At 44.1% G+C, this 17,255-nt stretch overlaps 1 protein-coding gene across 1 annotated transcript; it reads left to right on the top strand.

Moving 5' to 3' along the window:
• Window positions 1–5,081: 5,081 nt before the first annotated feature.
• On the top strand, window positions 5,082–10,946 carry LOC119277416 (methionine--tRNA ligase, cytoplasmic-like). The gene is made up of 12 exons (XM_037558694.1): window positions 5,082–5,239; window positions 6,496–6,576; window positions 6,668–6,835; window positions 6,992–7,057; window positions 7,573–7,653; window positions 8,001–8,117; window positions 8,836–9,059; window positions 9,150–9,240; window positions 9,345–9,413; window positions 9,848–9,939; window positions 10,354–10,417; window positions 10,654–10,946. Exons 1-12 carry the CDS (start codon window positions 5,162–5,164, stop codon window positions 10,756–10,758), a joined length of 1,236 nt encoding a protein of 411 aa, XP_037414591.1. The 5' UTR covers window positions 5,082–5,161; the 3' UTR covers window positions 10,759–10,946.
• Window positions 10,947–17,255: the final 6,309 nt, after the last annotated feature.

Genomic DNA, 17,255 nt, shown 5'->3' with positions numbered 1-17,255 from the left:
GCCCATGTGGCCCCCGGGGCAGGTGGCCCCACCCGGTGGGCCCCCGGGACCCTTCCGGTGGTCCCGGTACAATACCGATGACCCCGAAACTTGTCCCGATGGCCGAAACAGGACTTCCTATATATAAATCTTTACCTCCGGACCATTCCGGAACTCCTCGTGACGTCCGGGATCTCATCCGGGACTCCGAACAACATTCGGTAACCACATACAAGCTTCCTTTATAACCCTAGCGTCATCGAACCTTAAGTGTGTAGACCCTACGGGTTCGGGAGACATGCATACATGACCGAGACGTTCTCCGGTCAATAACCAACAGCGGGATCTGGATACCCATGTTGGCTCCCACATGTTCCACGATGATCTCATCGGATGAACCATGATGTCAAGGACTCAATCGATCCCGTATACAATTCCCTTTGTCTAGCGGTATGGTACTTGCCCGAGATTCGATCGTCGGTATACCGATACCTTGTTCAATCTCGTTACCGGCAAGTCTCTTTACTCGTTCCGTAACACATCATCCCGTGATCAACCCCTTGGTCACATTGTGCACATTATGATGATGTCCTACCGAGTGGGCCCAGAGATACCTCTCCGTTTACACGGAGTGACAAATCCCAGTCTCGATCCGCATAAAACAATAGATACTTTCGGAGATACCTGTAGTGCACCTTTATAGTCACCCAGTTACGTTGTGACGTTTGATACACCCAAAGCACTCCTACGGTATCCAGGAGTTACACGCTCTCATGGTCAAAGGAAGAGATACTTGACATTGGCAAAGCTCTAGCAAACGAACTACACGATCTTTGTGCTAGGCTTAGGATTGGGTCTTGTCCATCACATCATTCTCCTAATGATGTGATCCCGTTATCAACGACATCCAATGTCCATAGCCAGGAAACCATGACTATCTATTGATCACAACGAGCTAGTCAACTAGAGGCTTACTAGGGACATATTGTGGTCTATGTATTCACACGTGTACTACGATTTCCGGATAATACAGTTATAGCATGAATAAAAGACTATTATCATGAACAAAGAAATATAATAATAACACTTTTATTATTGCCTCTAGGGCATATTTCCAACAGTTCTCACCCTCCACAAATGCCATGGCAAGTGGGATGATTTGATTGTTCCCGTCCACACCAATAGCAGTCAGAATTTGCCCTCTATACTGACCGGTCAGGAATGTACCATCCACACACATAATAGGAGGACAATGCTGGAAAGCTTCGATGCACATACCAAAAGAGAAGAACACTCGTTTCAACACCTTCAAATCTGGTATACTCAGCAACCTCATGTGTTGTACGTTCACATAAGTGCCGGGATTCCTCTCCTTCAGTATGCCCAGGAGACGGACAACATTATCATATGAGTCGAAGAACGTCCCAAACCTTTCCTCCATAGCCTTCTGCTTAGCCCTCCAAGCCTTCCCATAAGGAATGACATAATTCCATCTGACCTTCACTGCTGTCTGGATGTGTTTTGCTTCCATATCTTTCTTCTCTACTATCTCAGTATACATGAGTTGCGCAATGAGACTTGAAGTCAGGTTCGGATGCTTCACCAACAGGTTCTTCCTCACACAATTATGTGGGACGACAATGGTGACAACCCAGTGGATGTCATACTTCGGCACATGCCCGTGCACCTTCCTAGGACAACTTGTTTCAACACATTTCACGGTATAGTTTGTTGGACTTGATATGTGTGTCCGGAAAACCCTCTGCGTAGACATAGCCCACTTTATCACCGCATACTTCAATTTTTTCTTTGTATCAAACACATCCCCTATTTGTACTTGGTTCAGATTATACTGCCATGGAGTCTCATGGCCATCGTTAACCGTAAGGCCGGTGGATATGTCCTGCTCCCATGCAAAAGGAATCGGTACCTCCACTTCATCCTCAGAATTTTTAGAATCCAGTTCCTCCACCAATCCATCCTCGTCCTCTTGCTCCATCATCCTCTGCATTTCATCCCCTTCCTCATCCCCATCAGCAAAACCAGAACCAGCTAATATTATCGACTGGCTACTCTGCTCAGTATCAGGACCACAAACATTGTGTGGCACGTACTCCGACTCTTTCTCGGGTTGGCTAGCATACACATCTTGTGGCTGTGACCCGGATAAAACAATCTCGGTCGCCACTTCACTGCCCTGACCGGTTTCATACCCCCTGTGGAGTTGTACGACATTCTCCTCCTTCGGCACAGATTGCACAAGTACATATGGGTGGATTCTTCGGTCTCGGGAGCGTCTTAACAGGGACAACCAATGTTGGCTCCTATCTACCGGCATCAACTCCCACTTGACATTTTTACAAGATTTGGTCCACAATGCGTGAATACTGACGGAACATACTTCAGGATCAAGCCCGAAACTAGTTGTCAACCAGTACTTCAATTGTCTAATGTCCAGTCTGTCCGGGTCTGCTAGTGTCATGACGCCATTTTTAAACTCGCTAAGATCAACTCCCAACTCATTATATCGAACGTTACCAGCGCCGTAGTAAACCGTCAAATTTACTGATTCAGACATTTTCACCTGTCAGACATTGTCATCTTCTCATTAATCACAATGAACACTAATATTACCCGCTACACTGACTACGCGCTAAAATGCCACCACAAACATATTAACACTAACTAATAAACTATACAATTTAGAGAAATTTTGTGACGCCATGGTTATACCTTCGAAGCGTGCGTCTCTTCGGTCACCGGCACCGGCCACCGGACAACGGCAGCGCCGCCCACTCGACGGCCGGAGGTTCAACTCCGGTCACCCCCCAAGCTGCTCCTCCTCCTCACCACCTCCTCCTCCACAGCTGCTGCTCCTCCTCACCACCACCTCCTTCCCAACCGGACCTCCTCCACCCAACCATGGATCCTCCCCCAAGCGCACAAAAAACTATCCCATAACAAAAAAAACACCATAGGCCGGTGGAGAATGCTATGGTCTATCTATTCTGTGCCTTGGTTGTGTAAATGAGTGCAAATTGGAGGAGATCAGGGAGGAGACCGGAGCTCTACAGAGAAGAACGAGAGGAACGAGAGAAAGAAGAGGCGAGCAGGAAGAGGAAGGTGACGACGGGATTGGCCTTATCCAGACCTTTTCGGTCTAGGCCTGGCCGAAAAGCTTTTCGGCTGCGGGCTGGCCGAAAACGGCCCATTTCGGTCTAGGCCTGGCCGAAGCTACTATTTTCGGTCCAGCCCCAACCGACAAGACCTCTTCGACCCAACTGAGGCTCATTTCGGCCTACAGCTGGACGAAAAGTCCTTTTCGGCCTAGTTCTGGCCGAAAACTACCACTTCGGCCACCACGAGACCGACAGGGTCATATTTCTGGTATATTGGCAATGGGTACTATAGTTTTCGAATTAGCTATAAAAAAGGTGATAGTTTTGAAAAAAAATCTAACTTGTACTGTAAGGTAAGGAGAAGTTACAAACAGAGCCGACCACGATGTGTGAGCCGGCCGGGACTCTGTAAGCCGCCTGGCCTCAACCTGTGTATATTAAGGTGAGACCCGTCGGCAGGTTAACTCAAAAAAAACAAGCAATTGAAAGCTAGGTCAAGCGTATCTCGCTCCCTGGTAATCGAAACCCAGGCAATACAATCTAAAGCGGGAGTAGGCTTTTACCTCCCTCGTGAGTGGCCGAACCTGGGTAACTCTTGTGTCCTTTGTCCCGTTCAACCCCTTCAAGCTAACCTAGTTGCGATGGCTCCACGCTTAAGTCCTTTCACTAGGACATCTGCCGTGACAAAACCACGACAGAACCCGCTGACATGCTCTTTATAAAGATGTCCCAACATACCGCAAACAACACACCAATCGGGGACTTTCTCATATCTCACCCTGTAAATTTGGCGCTCACCATCTTGAATCATAGATACTGCATTCCTTAGAGGCTTTGTGACGTTGATTCTGACCCAAACACGATGAAAATTACGAGTAAAGTCCTGTGATTGCGGTTCCGTAGACATCACTTCGCCCACCTTGTCCGCAAGAGCTGGCACTAGATGATAATATAGGGGTGGAACATCATGAATTTGAGCCCATATCTTGATAGAGTCAAGCGGGACAGTTGTGGGTTTTGCCAGACCCATATGGCTTGAGGATAACATCGTCGCCCCTGAAGTGCCATGGCCCGTCCTGGGTGACTCTCTCCCAATCCCCCAAGCATGAGAACTGATCATTATAAAGGTTTTCCTCAAGTGGCTTGAATTTCACCTCTTGTGCAAGATCCCAAGCTGCTCTCATATTCCGAAAGAACCAGTATTACGAGTAGGTTTTGGCGGAGTGCACCCTGGCGAGCGCGATTCACCATGCCGCCTCCACCGGAGCTTCCTTTTCATCAAACACCACATCATCGAGATCTTCCTCTCGCAGCCCCAACTCCTTCATCAGCATCTCTACATCATCGGTCTCTGCCAGATCAGCCGCAGCCGAGCCCGAAGCCTTTCCTGAAGACATCTCAAACCCTAACCCGACTAAACTTAGATCGGGTCTTCCAGATGGAACCCTAGCCCTCCGCCTTACCCAGCCCCGCCAAAGACCAGTGGGCGTGGCAGAGCACACCCCCCGATCAAGCATGAGGACCAGGGGATCGAAGCGGAGGTAGGGAACGATGTTCTCGACGGCGGCGAAAAATCGCCCCGGGAGGAAGGGTTCTAGCAAGAGGGAAAGAACAAACTTTTTTTTTTGAGTGGCAGAAAAAGAACAGACTTTTTTTTAGGGCAAGCATTTAGCTTTATTACGAAACGTTGTGGGCAAGATCGCCATTACACTCAGCAACAATGGCTGGAATTACATGATCAGCAACTAAGTCATCACCAACTTGGCGAGCAAGGCCTAACTTGGCCATATGGTGCTTTTATTCGCGTCCAGCTGTTGCTATCGACCGTCCGGTCATGTACGTGCTGCTCCGGCCTATGCACGGTGCGCGCATGGGCTATCATTTGGTAAGGCCCATGAGGATATCCCGAGCCCATAAAAACAAAGACTCAGTACAGTCCAAAGGAGACCAGTACCACTCATAGAAAAAAGGGGCCAGCGGCCCAAAATGACTAGACCCTAAACCATCCCTCTTCTCCACTTCCCCTATCCCTCTTTTGCTCGTGGAAAAAGCTCGACCTGCTAATGGCGGCGGCGGCGGACTTCACGCAGAGCAAGCAGGCCATGTCGTACGCGCTCTGCAAGCACCTGAACCTCGATCCAGTAAGCCCCTCCACCCTTCTACTCTTAAAACCTTTGGGTTCCGATTTCTGTTGCTTCGGAGGTTCGGAGCGATAGTGTTCCGTGTTTGTTGTTTACTAGTCATGTGGGCGTGATTTTCCATTCTTACAGGTGCGTGCTGAGATTTTTTAATGCAGATTTGTGGGGCTCTGGGCATGGTTAGTTCACCGATAATCAAGTTTGCATAGTATCGTGGCTTAAATCCCATGTTGTAATTATGCTGCGTTGTGGTATCTAGGTTTGGCGATTTTATACATGATTTGGTCGGGGAAAGTGAAGATATCTAAGTTACCGACAGTTAAATTGCCGGATCAGTTAGGGGCCTGAATAATACCTGTTATATTATGAAGATTCTCCAGTTAGGGGTCCGTTTTGCTATCGAGATTGTTTTGCTGATAAAAATAATACGGTACGAAATACATAATTTGTTAAATAAGTGAGGCGTCTAAATAAGTTCAGAATGTCAAGTTACTCGTATGTTTTGTTCAAGATAAAAGGTAGAACTATATTTGGTCAAACATATGTTAATATGCAAGAGCTTTAGACATCTAACACACATCTTTTGTGCTTAATATCCTGTTTAATATGGCTGCGTATTTCTCTCTGGTTATGGAGTAATTGTTATCAATCGGGTTGGAACATAACATTCTTGTTCTCATGGTTGCTATACTAATCCCTCAAAGGTGCTTGTTTGATTGCCAAGAATGTGATAAGGAATTGAGTAGGCTAGTTAGATGCATATTCTGTGGCTACCATCTGGCACATGGCTAGAACATACTGTAGTTCAATAGTTTTGTTGCAAAGATGAAGCTTGAAACACTAGTCCTCGAATATTTTTGATACTTAGATGTAAAGAGGCCTTCACCACATGCAGCATATGCCCTTTCTCCTCGGCATAGTCTCTGTCATATATCTTAATTTTTATGGAGTAGTGTATTCTCTTGTTCAAAACATTTGCCTCATTTTTTTTTCTTCTGGTGACTGACCATGGTCTGATATGGCACTTATTGAGTAACTTTGGGATGGTTTGTATTTTGGGTACCCCTGGTCCCTGGACCAACATGTGTAGTGCACAATGTGCAAACTTTGACGCGTACTATGTACCGTGTTATACTGTTATCTTTCATAATTTGCTACTTCTTTCGAGCAAATTTTGCCCTTCTCACTCTTATCAAGCTTTATTTGCATGGAGATTTATTGCTAGAAACAGTTGCTAATTTATCTGCTGAATATTACAGAAGAGCATATCCAGTACACTTATCAAGGAGAATGATATTGCGAGCCTATTCTCACATATCGTGACCTCACCGCAGGATGAGGTAACTGTTTTTGCATGTATGTGCAATGTAAACTAATTCTGTTCACTACTGCTTATGTACTCTTACACAATCTCCTTTTCTTCATTGGTAGGTCAAGAAGTGGGTTGAGTTCTCCAGCAATTTTGTTCTAAGTGATGGAGAACAGCATGCGTTACTTGGTAATTTGAATCAACATTTGTCCCAGATGTCGGTACTATTAGCAGGTTTCAAACCATCAGCGGCGGACATTATTGTGTTTGCAACCGTGCATGTTTTCATGGTATGTATGTTGCAACTTTACCCATTTACGTGAACACCATCATATCTTATTTGGTATTTTGGGATGTATTTTTATGGTCACTGTCTTACTACTCAATAGATATGCCTTTTCAGACATTTACTTCCCCAAGTTCTAATTGTTCATTGCTTTTTTCAGTGTCATCTTAGTGACAGTGAGTCGCAGAAATATCCAAATATATTGCGGTGGATGGACTACATTCAGGTTTGAGATGGATCTTTTGATTATTTTTTAATAATGGCATCTATCTTTTGTCTTAAATTGTTCCTGTGGGCTGTACCCACCATCTCTTCTAGAATCAAAGAATCAAATTCATATAGATTTGAGTTTCTTGCCAACACAGAACTAAATACATCTCCAATGTTTTCCGTCTCATTTCTTATCAGTCACTATGCCGCCCATTCAAAGATGTCATTTTAATCTCATATCTGAAATTACTGGACCAGATTTTGGAAATAGCCATGTTTTCAACTATCAATTTTATCTGATATTTGAAGCCTACCCAGCACACTCTCGTAAAACTAGTTTTTACACCTTTCGACACTAACTCATGGTTTATATTGTAATTTGTAGCTGGGAAGTTATTTTAGTATCATTTGTAACCATGGCTTTATGCTGGTGGGAGTCTCTTCTAAAAAATAAATACCAGATTGTTATTAATATATGCCCACATTGTCAGTCATTTATATCATCTCATGTGAATTTACTGATTGATGCAGAATGTAGTTGATTTTGGTATGACGCTGCAAAAGATAAACTTGACCAAATCTATCTTCAACCCACCTGCATCTGCACCTTCTGTAAGTAATATTTTGGTGATCTGAAAGTATTTTATATTTTCCTTCTAAATTAATTTACTTTCATATCAAGCTGTATGGGAAATTATCCCCGTAGCATGCTGTTGCTAATTACTGTGTTACAAGATCAAATTTGTGCTTGATCTGCTAAATAAGTGCTTGTTTATATTTGTAGAATCTAACTGATGCTACACTATTGTTAGTACTACTAAAGTGCAAAAACATTAGTCTTCAGAGAATTGATAAATCACTGATAGACTGTTTCTTTCAACTATCCTAAAAATGTCTATCAAAATGATTATGTTTAAATCATAAAAATAACCATACCATTTCTTAATTCTACTTGACAGCACCCAAAGAAAGCTGATAAAGGAGATGGTGAACCAAATTCCAAGAAAGCTGTTTCAGGACAGAAGATTGCGGATAAGTCAGATGGAGCTGCTGATTCCAAAAAGGCTGCAGGGGAGGTACTGATCTACATTAGTTATTGATATTTCTGGACTATTATTATTTGTAGAAGGCACTCTTGGTACATCGTGCTGTGAAGATTTGGCTGGAACTTTACCATTTTTACTCCATTTCTGGCCTTAGTAATGCATGGTAAACTATAGGATATGTTTGTTTGATGCTATTGCTATATCATGCCCTATTAATTTTCTCCGGCCATTGGCTGGCCAAAAGACCGGTCATACTATCAGACTGCTTGACCCTTTGTTGACCAAAGTTTTGGCAAGATATGAAGGGAAGGAGGGCAGGTTAATTTTCATGGGCAGCCAATATTTTGGAAACTAAACAAGCAAGACCCAGAATATCATAGGCTGCCAAATTTTTGGTCGAGCAAATTTTGGCACCAAACTAAGCATACCCTTCGTACTGATTCATGTAGCCACTTGTGCAATACACCAGAGAACATGAAAGACTGTAAGTATTAAAATGTTTAGTATGTACTCCCTCCGATCCATGAATAAGCGTTGCAGTTTTGAACTAATCTTAGTTCAAAACTGCGACAGTTATTTTGGATTGGAGGGAGTACAACTTTTGCATAGCGGTGTTGATTTTCATGTTGTTGTTGTGGTGGTGGTGTTGATTTTTCATGTTTGTACACCATTGTCAGAACCTATTTCTTGTGCAATATGTCATTTTCTATTAGTTGGTGAGTTTCTTTGCTGTGTTGATTCTTGTCAGAATAAGGTTCCTGGGGATAAGGCAAATCCTACTTCTGCCAAAAACAACAAACCTTCTGGGGATAAAAAGGAAGTCCAAGAGAAGACTGCCGGCAAAACAACAGAGGCAGCTGCAGAGAAAGCTCCACAGAAAAGTGCAGAAAAGGATTCTGAGTGCAGTGTTAGTATCCTGAATATACAGGTCGGCGTTATTCGCAAAGCATGGAAACACCCATCAGCTGACAGGTACAGTAAATTTCCACCCAACACCTGTAAAAAGGTCCTCTGTTCTTTTGTCAGTCTTCTTTCTGACATTCCAACTGGTTATCTTTGCAGTCTTCTGGTGGAGGAGATAGATTTGGGAGATGGCAATGTGCGTCAAGTTGTTAGTGGTCTTGCGAAGTTCTTCAGCCCAGATGAACTTGTTGTAAGTACTCAACAGCAGCAATGAACTTGAATGATTCTTGTTCATTTTTCTCTCTTATACATGATTCTGTGTTCTGTTATAAATATTTGCCCTTACTTTTGAAGAATCGCCATGTTGTCTTGATCACAAATGTGAAGCCTGGGAAGCTGCGGGATGTAATGTCTGCTGGATTGGTATGCTCTGTTGCATCCTATTGTAATTGTGTTCTATCCCTAAGCAAAGCTTCTTGAATTTTGGCTATTAGTTTGTTTACCATCTTTCCCCAAAATACTACTGTGGTGAAATGCAAGCTCCAGGCAAGCTTTGCTGTGCACTGCTAACTCACTAGGCATGTGCATATTACTAGACCTCATACTGATAGACTAAAATCATCACTGTAACTCATGGAAGAGAATGAGAAACTATTTTGAAATGAACTTATGATGTGAAACCCTTACCATGTAGTTACAGTATCTGAAGCGGACCAATGATAAATTTATGATGTGAAACCCTTACCATTGTGTTTGTCTGTCTTCTGATGTTGTCAACCCTCAGTCCAAACTGTAAACGTCCTTGTGTTTATAGAAATTTTTGTTTTCGACATGTTCTAAATTAAACATATTACCAGGTCTTGTGTGCTTCAAATAAAGATCATACAGTTGTGGAGCCTTTGATTCCTCCGGAAGGAGCCAAGCTTGGAGAACGCATTTGTTTTGCTGGGTAAGAATCATATGTTGTAAATGGCGAATTTATACATTTTATAAGGGGTCCCATTTTATAAAGGTGTGTTTGTGCTCTTCTATAGAGCTTTTACTATGTTTAGTTTTCTTATCTGCATTCATAGCTATGACATATCCGGTATGCCATTTAGTATGCAGTTCTGGACTTCTGGTGGTTGATATGTAAGCTGTTGCAAAATATGTTGGTCCGAATTGGATGGACCAAAGGATCATGCTACCTGTTGGGTAGTTGTCTTTTAGTTTTAAGGAATATCTGCGCTCGTGGCCACCTGCGAAACAAAATGTTTTAGTTTTAACACTTGTGTCAAATTTTGCTCAATTGTCTCCTATTTGGTTCCTATTTGATCTGCATCTGTTGCAAATATTTATGGTTACAATTTTCCAAATTTTCTAGGTTTGATGGGAAGCCGGAAGATGTTCTAAACCCAAAGAAGAAACAGTTGGACAAGATAACACCGGTAAGCATTTATCAATGGTCAATTTTGATGTTATCTCGCTTATTTTTTACCTTTTTGTGATCAAAAGTTGGCCATTCAGCATGATTTGAGTAAATGCACTCAGTTTTGTCATTAGTTGGAGAACCTACCCTTATATTGCCATCAAATATAGAAAGGCCTTCCTGAATGCTATTGCATAGTTATTCTGCATGGATTGAATGAATTAACAAATAACTTTGCTTTATTATGTAATCCAGCATCTCCGTACCGACGAGAATGGAATTGCAACGTTCCGAGGGGTACCATTCACTACATCAGCTGGTCCGTGTAGATCCTCAGTTCCGAATGCGGATGTTAAGTGAGCAACTCGTTGAACATGCTGATTTCAAACATTGGTGTGCTACTAAAACACATGCGGATGTACCATTTTGTCTTAATGCCCATATTAAATGTTGCCATATGTTAACAGAGTTGTCAGTTCTTGACTTATAGTATCCGAGAACAAATTTTGTTTTGTCTATGCGCAAAAAGGAAAAAATGACCCTGATGATATTGTTGTGCAAGAGGTGATCGACCGAGTGCACAGTCCTGTGTGCTGAGAATGGGGTGGCTCAGTTCTTAACCGTGGTTCCAGTTAACTATTATTGCTCTATCCCCCGCAAAAAAAAACTATTATTGCTCTATAATTGTGCAATGCCATATCCACAGTAATTACCTGTAGCTGTTTAGAGACCACCCAGTGATCTGAAGCAGTTACATCTTTAGTAAAGCAAGCAATACCTTGCTTAGCTGGAGAGTTTGCATGAGGCCATGGGAATCGAGTTCCTCTCTCTTTCTTGGCCCAAGACTTCTTCCTTGTGGGGCTCCTTTTGCCTGACCTGCATCTTGCCTCTCTCCGTGGCAAAGTATTGTCTGGAATCTGATCAAAACTTGCCCTTCTCGCACACGAGGGAATACATCAATTCTTTGATTCCTAGGTTTTGGCCGCAACCGTCGTAGCAAGTTTAGCCTAGAAGCTGAATGTCTCTCAAAGTACTCCGGAGTAGTAGCTCAGTTGCGGTCTTTTGCCATGCCCAAGCAACCATCACCAGGCATGCTTTGGTATGTGTTCTTTTGGTGTCATCAAGCAACCATCCATTTGCGCCCACGTTCAGTTTGCTCTTGGCACGGTGTCCGCGCCATGTCTGGGAGAAAATATTTCACATACGGTGCTTCCATGTGCTCGAAGAGTAGCGAACACACACAAATAGCAACCTCTGGCATCATTTTACTGGTTCCTACGTCCAGAACTGGAGCTGACCCTCGTGACCTGAAAAATGTACTCTAAAGTCATGGTATCCGCTCCAACAAACTCCACCTTCACGAATATGTACATCACTATGTGCATCCATCGACTCAAGTACTTGGGTGTATCATTTTGAATTAACTGGCACCATCGATGTGCTTGGAGCTACAAGCCTCCTTAGTGCCGCCACACTCTAGGTCTACGCCTTGTGTTGTCACACCTCAAAAGTCAAACATCATCGGGATGTGTCGTCGTCTCCGCTCTTATTTTCGTCTTTTGTGACATCGTTGATCTATTTGACCGTGTATAGCTGTTTGTCTGGTGTGTCATCTTGCCATTGAATTTGTTGTGCAACCATGTTTTACCCTATACAATGTTCGCTTTGTACATTGTACACGTGTTGCTTGCGCATCTGTAAATGCATGACCCGCACAACGCGCTCCAATGCATATATCATTTTTTGCGGGGTAATGCATATATCATTTGCATATGCGTTTGTCTTGTGTGTCTTGTCGTTGAACTTGTTAGAGTGCAACAATGTTTCACCCAACACCATGTCCGCTTTGTATAGTGTGCATCGTGTGTTGCTTGCGCATTTGTAGACACATGATCCCGCACGACGTGCTCCAATGCACACATCATCTGCATGTGCCTCATCAACTTCTTGCATGTGTTCAACAACTCAGGGCAGAACACCCCCCTGCCCAGGGTAACGGTACCAGAACACACATTTGATTGTGCATTGGTTTGCTCTATGTGAATGCACGCCTCATATGACGCATGTGATCTTGTATGCTGGTACTCTCCTCCCATGCACACCTGATATTTGTCAAATTGACATTGTTTTTCGATTGCTTCTCGAAGGCTATAAAAAAGTGCATGACTTATATCGCTCACACTCACCGACAACTTAAGTGCCACACATAATAGATCAAAGCTCGTGTTGTGTGGTCGTTTTGTTTCTTCTCTGGATCATCTTGTACATGACCTTTCTTGAAATCCAGCTCAGATTCCGTTTGTTAGAAATCTGAGACCTGCGTTTAGCTAGTTGTGTTGGAGATATGTCCTAGAGGCAATCATGTATGATGATATTTCCTATGTGTTTATGAATAAAGATAGTCCTTGGACATTATCAATGATGTATATCAGCAAGTACGTGACTTGTTTGTGGGATTATGCATTATATGATGATTGTCCTGAAAGGTCCCTAGTCGAAAGGGTCGTGTGGACGCGCAGCCGACTAGACTAGCATATGACACAGTCGATGGCTTGATCTCACTATACATGGAGCACTGGATGCTAATCGGATAATATGGACTCCGAAGGATCTGGTCGGATCTGACATAGTCGGATCCGAGTTGAGATAAGGTCCGAGTCAGACAGACCCAACTATGAGAAGCATCGATAGGTCATCTGTGAGTCTCTAGTACAACATATGTTCTATGTCCTAAGACCCGAACTGGCGCATGTACTTGGGATGGTGACAGATCTGCTTAGGGCTGACCAAACGCTACTCCGTGACTGGGTAGTTACAAAGGTAGGTTTCGGGCTTGTCCAGACCCATGCTGCGAGACATTCGAGCAAGATGGGATTTGCCCCTCCGATCAGGAGAGATATACTCTGGGCCCCTCGTGTGATCCGACCAAGATAAGCATGGCCATGCAACAAGGATTATGAGATAATCCGGTTTGTGGTCGGCATCACTGCAACGAGAAAAAGGTCGGGCTAGCACAAGGATGATAGACTCGCCTTGAGCCCGACAACATATACCATGTGGCAAAGGGAACAGAAGTGTGATGTATAGGTTCGCCTAACCAGCTTCATCAGACACTTGGAGTCGGCATGCTTTGCTAGAGGCCGCTACCGACTAGTCGAGCCAGATGTGATCTGACTCGTGACCAAGTGAATGAGAACATAAGGGGTCGCGCGCTTAAGGGAAGAAACCAGTGAGGCTGGATTCGACTCCACGAGTCAGATGTGATCCTACTCGGACTCGGACCCAGACCGAACATACTTTAGGCTTGAGGATCCATGTGAGGCCCAAGTGTTGAGCCCACAAAGGATGCCTATATAAAGTGGAGGTGCGGCACACTCTTTGGTTGATCACTTCGGCGCCGTCACTAGGGCTTTGCATGTGTTGCAAGTAGCCACCTCCACTCGCTGCCGACTGTGTGATCGGACCTAGTAGTCCGTCGCATGGTGTTCCTTCTCCACATGCGGATACCGTTAGAGGCGGTGCGCTTGCGCCGCTCTGGCGAACCTGTACGTAGGATTCGATGACCGGCTGTTCGAGGGAGATCGGACGTTAAGGAGACCGACTCCGGAGACGCTCTGCCTCAACTCTACTTCTGTTGCACGGCACTGCACGTCTAGTGGTAACGATCTGTGATCCATTCCCGTAGCATGTTCCTGGTTGTTCTGTGCGTAGGAAATTTTAATTTGCAGTCGATGCATCCTACCATAGAACCCAACAGTGGTATCAGAGCCTCTGCTATAGGATTTCGATTCAGACCGTATGCATATTAGGTATGTGGAGGCGGCAGATGAGATCTATTGTCGTTTATGAGATCGGCTATGTGCACGGTTGATGAGATCAACTGCACATGGGGATCGATGTGGCTATGTTTTCTGATGATCGGAATCGATGAGGTTGTGACACAACCTACCCCTACCAGTCAGTATACACCATCGGGGTTAACAGTAAAACCTAAATCCTAATCAGATTCACGATGATCGATAAGATCGGTCAAGTCAGAAAATTCGGTGTGATCGGAGTACAGATTCTATCTGTGATTTCCGAAAACTTCGGGCGCTACCCGCACTCGCGAGGGGCGTTGGCCCTTCAAACCCCGCCCGCTAACCAGCTAGCGGGACTGCAGTGTGCGTACCGCCTTGTATTTTGTACATGATGACTCAAATCGGTAGAATGCGATTCTATGCATAAATTTTGTTTTGCAGGTTTGATGTGAATAGGCATGTGTATGTGATGCATGTGTATAAATTATACATGGCCTGCGTGTCATGATTTGTCAGCCGGTAGGAGCCAAAGAGTTGTCATTATAATGTATAACGACCTGCGTGTCGACTTGTGATTCTCTATAAAATTCATTACTAGTTGAAGTAGTTGGAAGACAGAGATCAATTTGGTGGCTTGGCATCCCGGTGTGACGAACAAGTCGGAGCCGTCCTGAAAGAACGTCCATGAAGGAGCCATACTATTTCATAATATATTTGTTTATTTGTGATTGGAATTGCTTCTTGTTTCTATGCATGTTAAAATGGTAGAAAGAACCCTCATTAATATCAAGCAAATTGACATCCCAGATGTTGCACCTTCGCACGTCAAGTACGTCTAGTAGTGGGCTCATAAAATTGAGGTGCTACTAGGTGTCCTTGAACTGAAGGGTTCGTGTCGGACACGGACATGCACCGCATCATGTTATCTTGACAAGGCTATCAAAATGTTTTTGGGCCTTGTGGCAAAGAAGGTTGGGAGCCGGGGTATAAGATACCTACCCGACCGATAGGAGTCGTATAGAGATACGATTAGCAAGGGGTTGCTTACCGGATAGGTATGTTGGCTAGCAGTGATGCTAAAGCTCACTAGTCACGCGCGCTAATCGGATCTTGAATCACTGAGAGTTTGGGGAGGGATGCCGACTTCAGTGGGAGTATTTTTTAAGGCTAGAATTACTCTACATAAACACATTGCTTAGTGATTGCATATTTTTCCGTTGTAGATCAATGGCACCACCTTCTCAACCAAACTTTGCATTGAAATTAATTCTGGAAAAGGATAAACTGAATGGAACAAACTTTACCACATGGTATAGAAATTTGAGAATTGTTCTCAAGCACGATAAAAAGGAACATGTTCTAGAGCATCCACTTCTAGAGGAACACACCGATGATGCTAATTCCACAACCAAGAATGCCTACCAGAAACTAGTTGATGAATCAAACGAGATGAGCTGCCTCATGTTGGCTTGTATGGAGCCCGAGTTTGCAACAACATTTCAAAGATATTGGGGCTTTCAATATGATCGAGGGTCTCGAGAGCATGTTTCAGGTGCAGGCTAGGACCGAAAGGTTCAACGTCTAGCGATCCTTAATGGATTGCAAGCTGAAGGAAGGTGATCCACTGAGCCCGCATGTGATCAAGATGATCGGATACATGCAAGCTTTGGATCGGCTAGGCTTCCCTCTCTTGGATGAGCTGGCTACTGATGCAGTTCTGGGTTCTCTCCTGCCTAGCTATGGGACATTCATCTCGAACTATCATATGCATGACATGGATAAGAAGCTCACTGAATTGCATGGGATGCTCAATGTGGCAGAGCAAGATATTAAGAAATGCACGCATCAAGTGTTGATGGTGAAGAACTCGGCTAAGTTCAAGAAGAGATGGTCCAAGATGAAGGCTAAGGAAAAGGGCACAGAGATGGTAACCTGTGCCGCTGCGCCGAAGTCTGGACCGGACTCTAAGACCATTTGCTACCATTGCAAGGAACTTGGTCACTAGAAGAGGAACTGTAGCAAGTGTCTTGTTGAGCATGGCAAGAAGGCCGGAAATGCTTCTTCATGCAAAGGTGCACTTGTTACATATGTTATGGATGTTTACCTTGGTGGCATACCTAGTAGCTCTTGGGTATTTGATACCGCGCCGGTTGTTCATATTTGAAACTCGATGCAGGGGTTGGTAAGTACTAGGCGTGTGGCTCAAGGGGAGATTGACATCAGGGTCAGCAACAAAGCAAGAGTTGTTGTGTTGGAGGTCGGCACAATGCAGCTCCAGCTTCCTTCTGGATTTATTTTGGAATTGAATAATTATTACATTCCTACACTTAGTCGAAACATTATTTGTGCCTCATGGTTGATGAGTCAGGGTTATGAATTCAATTTAAAGGACAATGGTTGTTCGTTTTATTTGAATGGAATGTTCCGCAGCTTTGCACCCATTGTTGATAGGCTTTTTGTATTAAATCTAGAACAAGAACTGGTCTATAACATGAATGTCAAGAGGCATAAGCCTAATGAGATAAATCTGACATACTTTTGACATTGCCGGCTTGGACACACTAGCCTGAAACGCATGAAGAAGCTCCATGATGATTGATACGTCTCCAACATATCTATATTTTTTTATTGTTCCATGCTGTTATATTATCCTTCTTGGATGTTTTACAATCATTTTATAGCAACTTTATATCATTTTTGGGACTAACCTATTGACATAGTGCCCAGTGCCAGTTGTTGTTTTTTGCTTGTTTTTTACTTCGCAGAATATCAGTACCATACGAAGTCCAAATGCCACGAAACTATTTGGAGATATTTTTGGACCAGAATACAACTTGGGAGCCAAGGAAGCACCTAGGGGGAGGCCTGTGGGGCCCATAATACACCAGGGCGTGCCAGAGGCCCCTGGCGTGCCCTGATGGGTTGTGGGGCCCACGGGGGTTTCCTCCACCGCCTCTCAGCTCTATAAATCCCCCAAAATTCCAGAAACCCTAGAGGAGCAAACGAAACACAATTCCAGTCGCCGCAAGTTCCAGAACCACGAGTTCCAATCTACAC

Source organism: Triticum dicoccoides, chromosome 3B, assembly GCF_002162155.2.
Source record: "Triticum dicoccoides isolate Atlit2015 ecotype Zavitan chromosome 3B, WEW_v2.0, whole genome shotgun sequence".
Lineage (NCBI taxonomy): Eukaryota > Viridiplantae > Streptophyta > Magnoliopsida > Poales > Poaceae > Triticum > Triticum dicoccoides.
Note: the sequence above shows the minus strand (reverse complement) of the source record. Positions and strands in the feature narration are given on the sequence as shown.

Bases quoted from the DNA above. Each gene is read 5' to 3' on its own strand.
- LOC119277416 (XM_037558694.1), top strand. From the start codon at position 5,162: ATGGCGGCGGCGGCGGACTTCACGCAGAGCAAGCAGGCCATGTCGTAC. The intron at 9,414-9,847 runs GTATGCTCTGTT...ACATATTACCAG, and splicing joins ATGTAATGTCTGCTGGATTG to GTCTTGTGTGCTTCAAATAA. The intron at 10,418-10,653 runs GTAAGCATTTAT...TATGTAATCCAG, and splicing joins AGTTGGACAAGATAACACCG to CATCTCCGTACCGACGAGAA.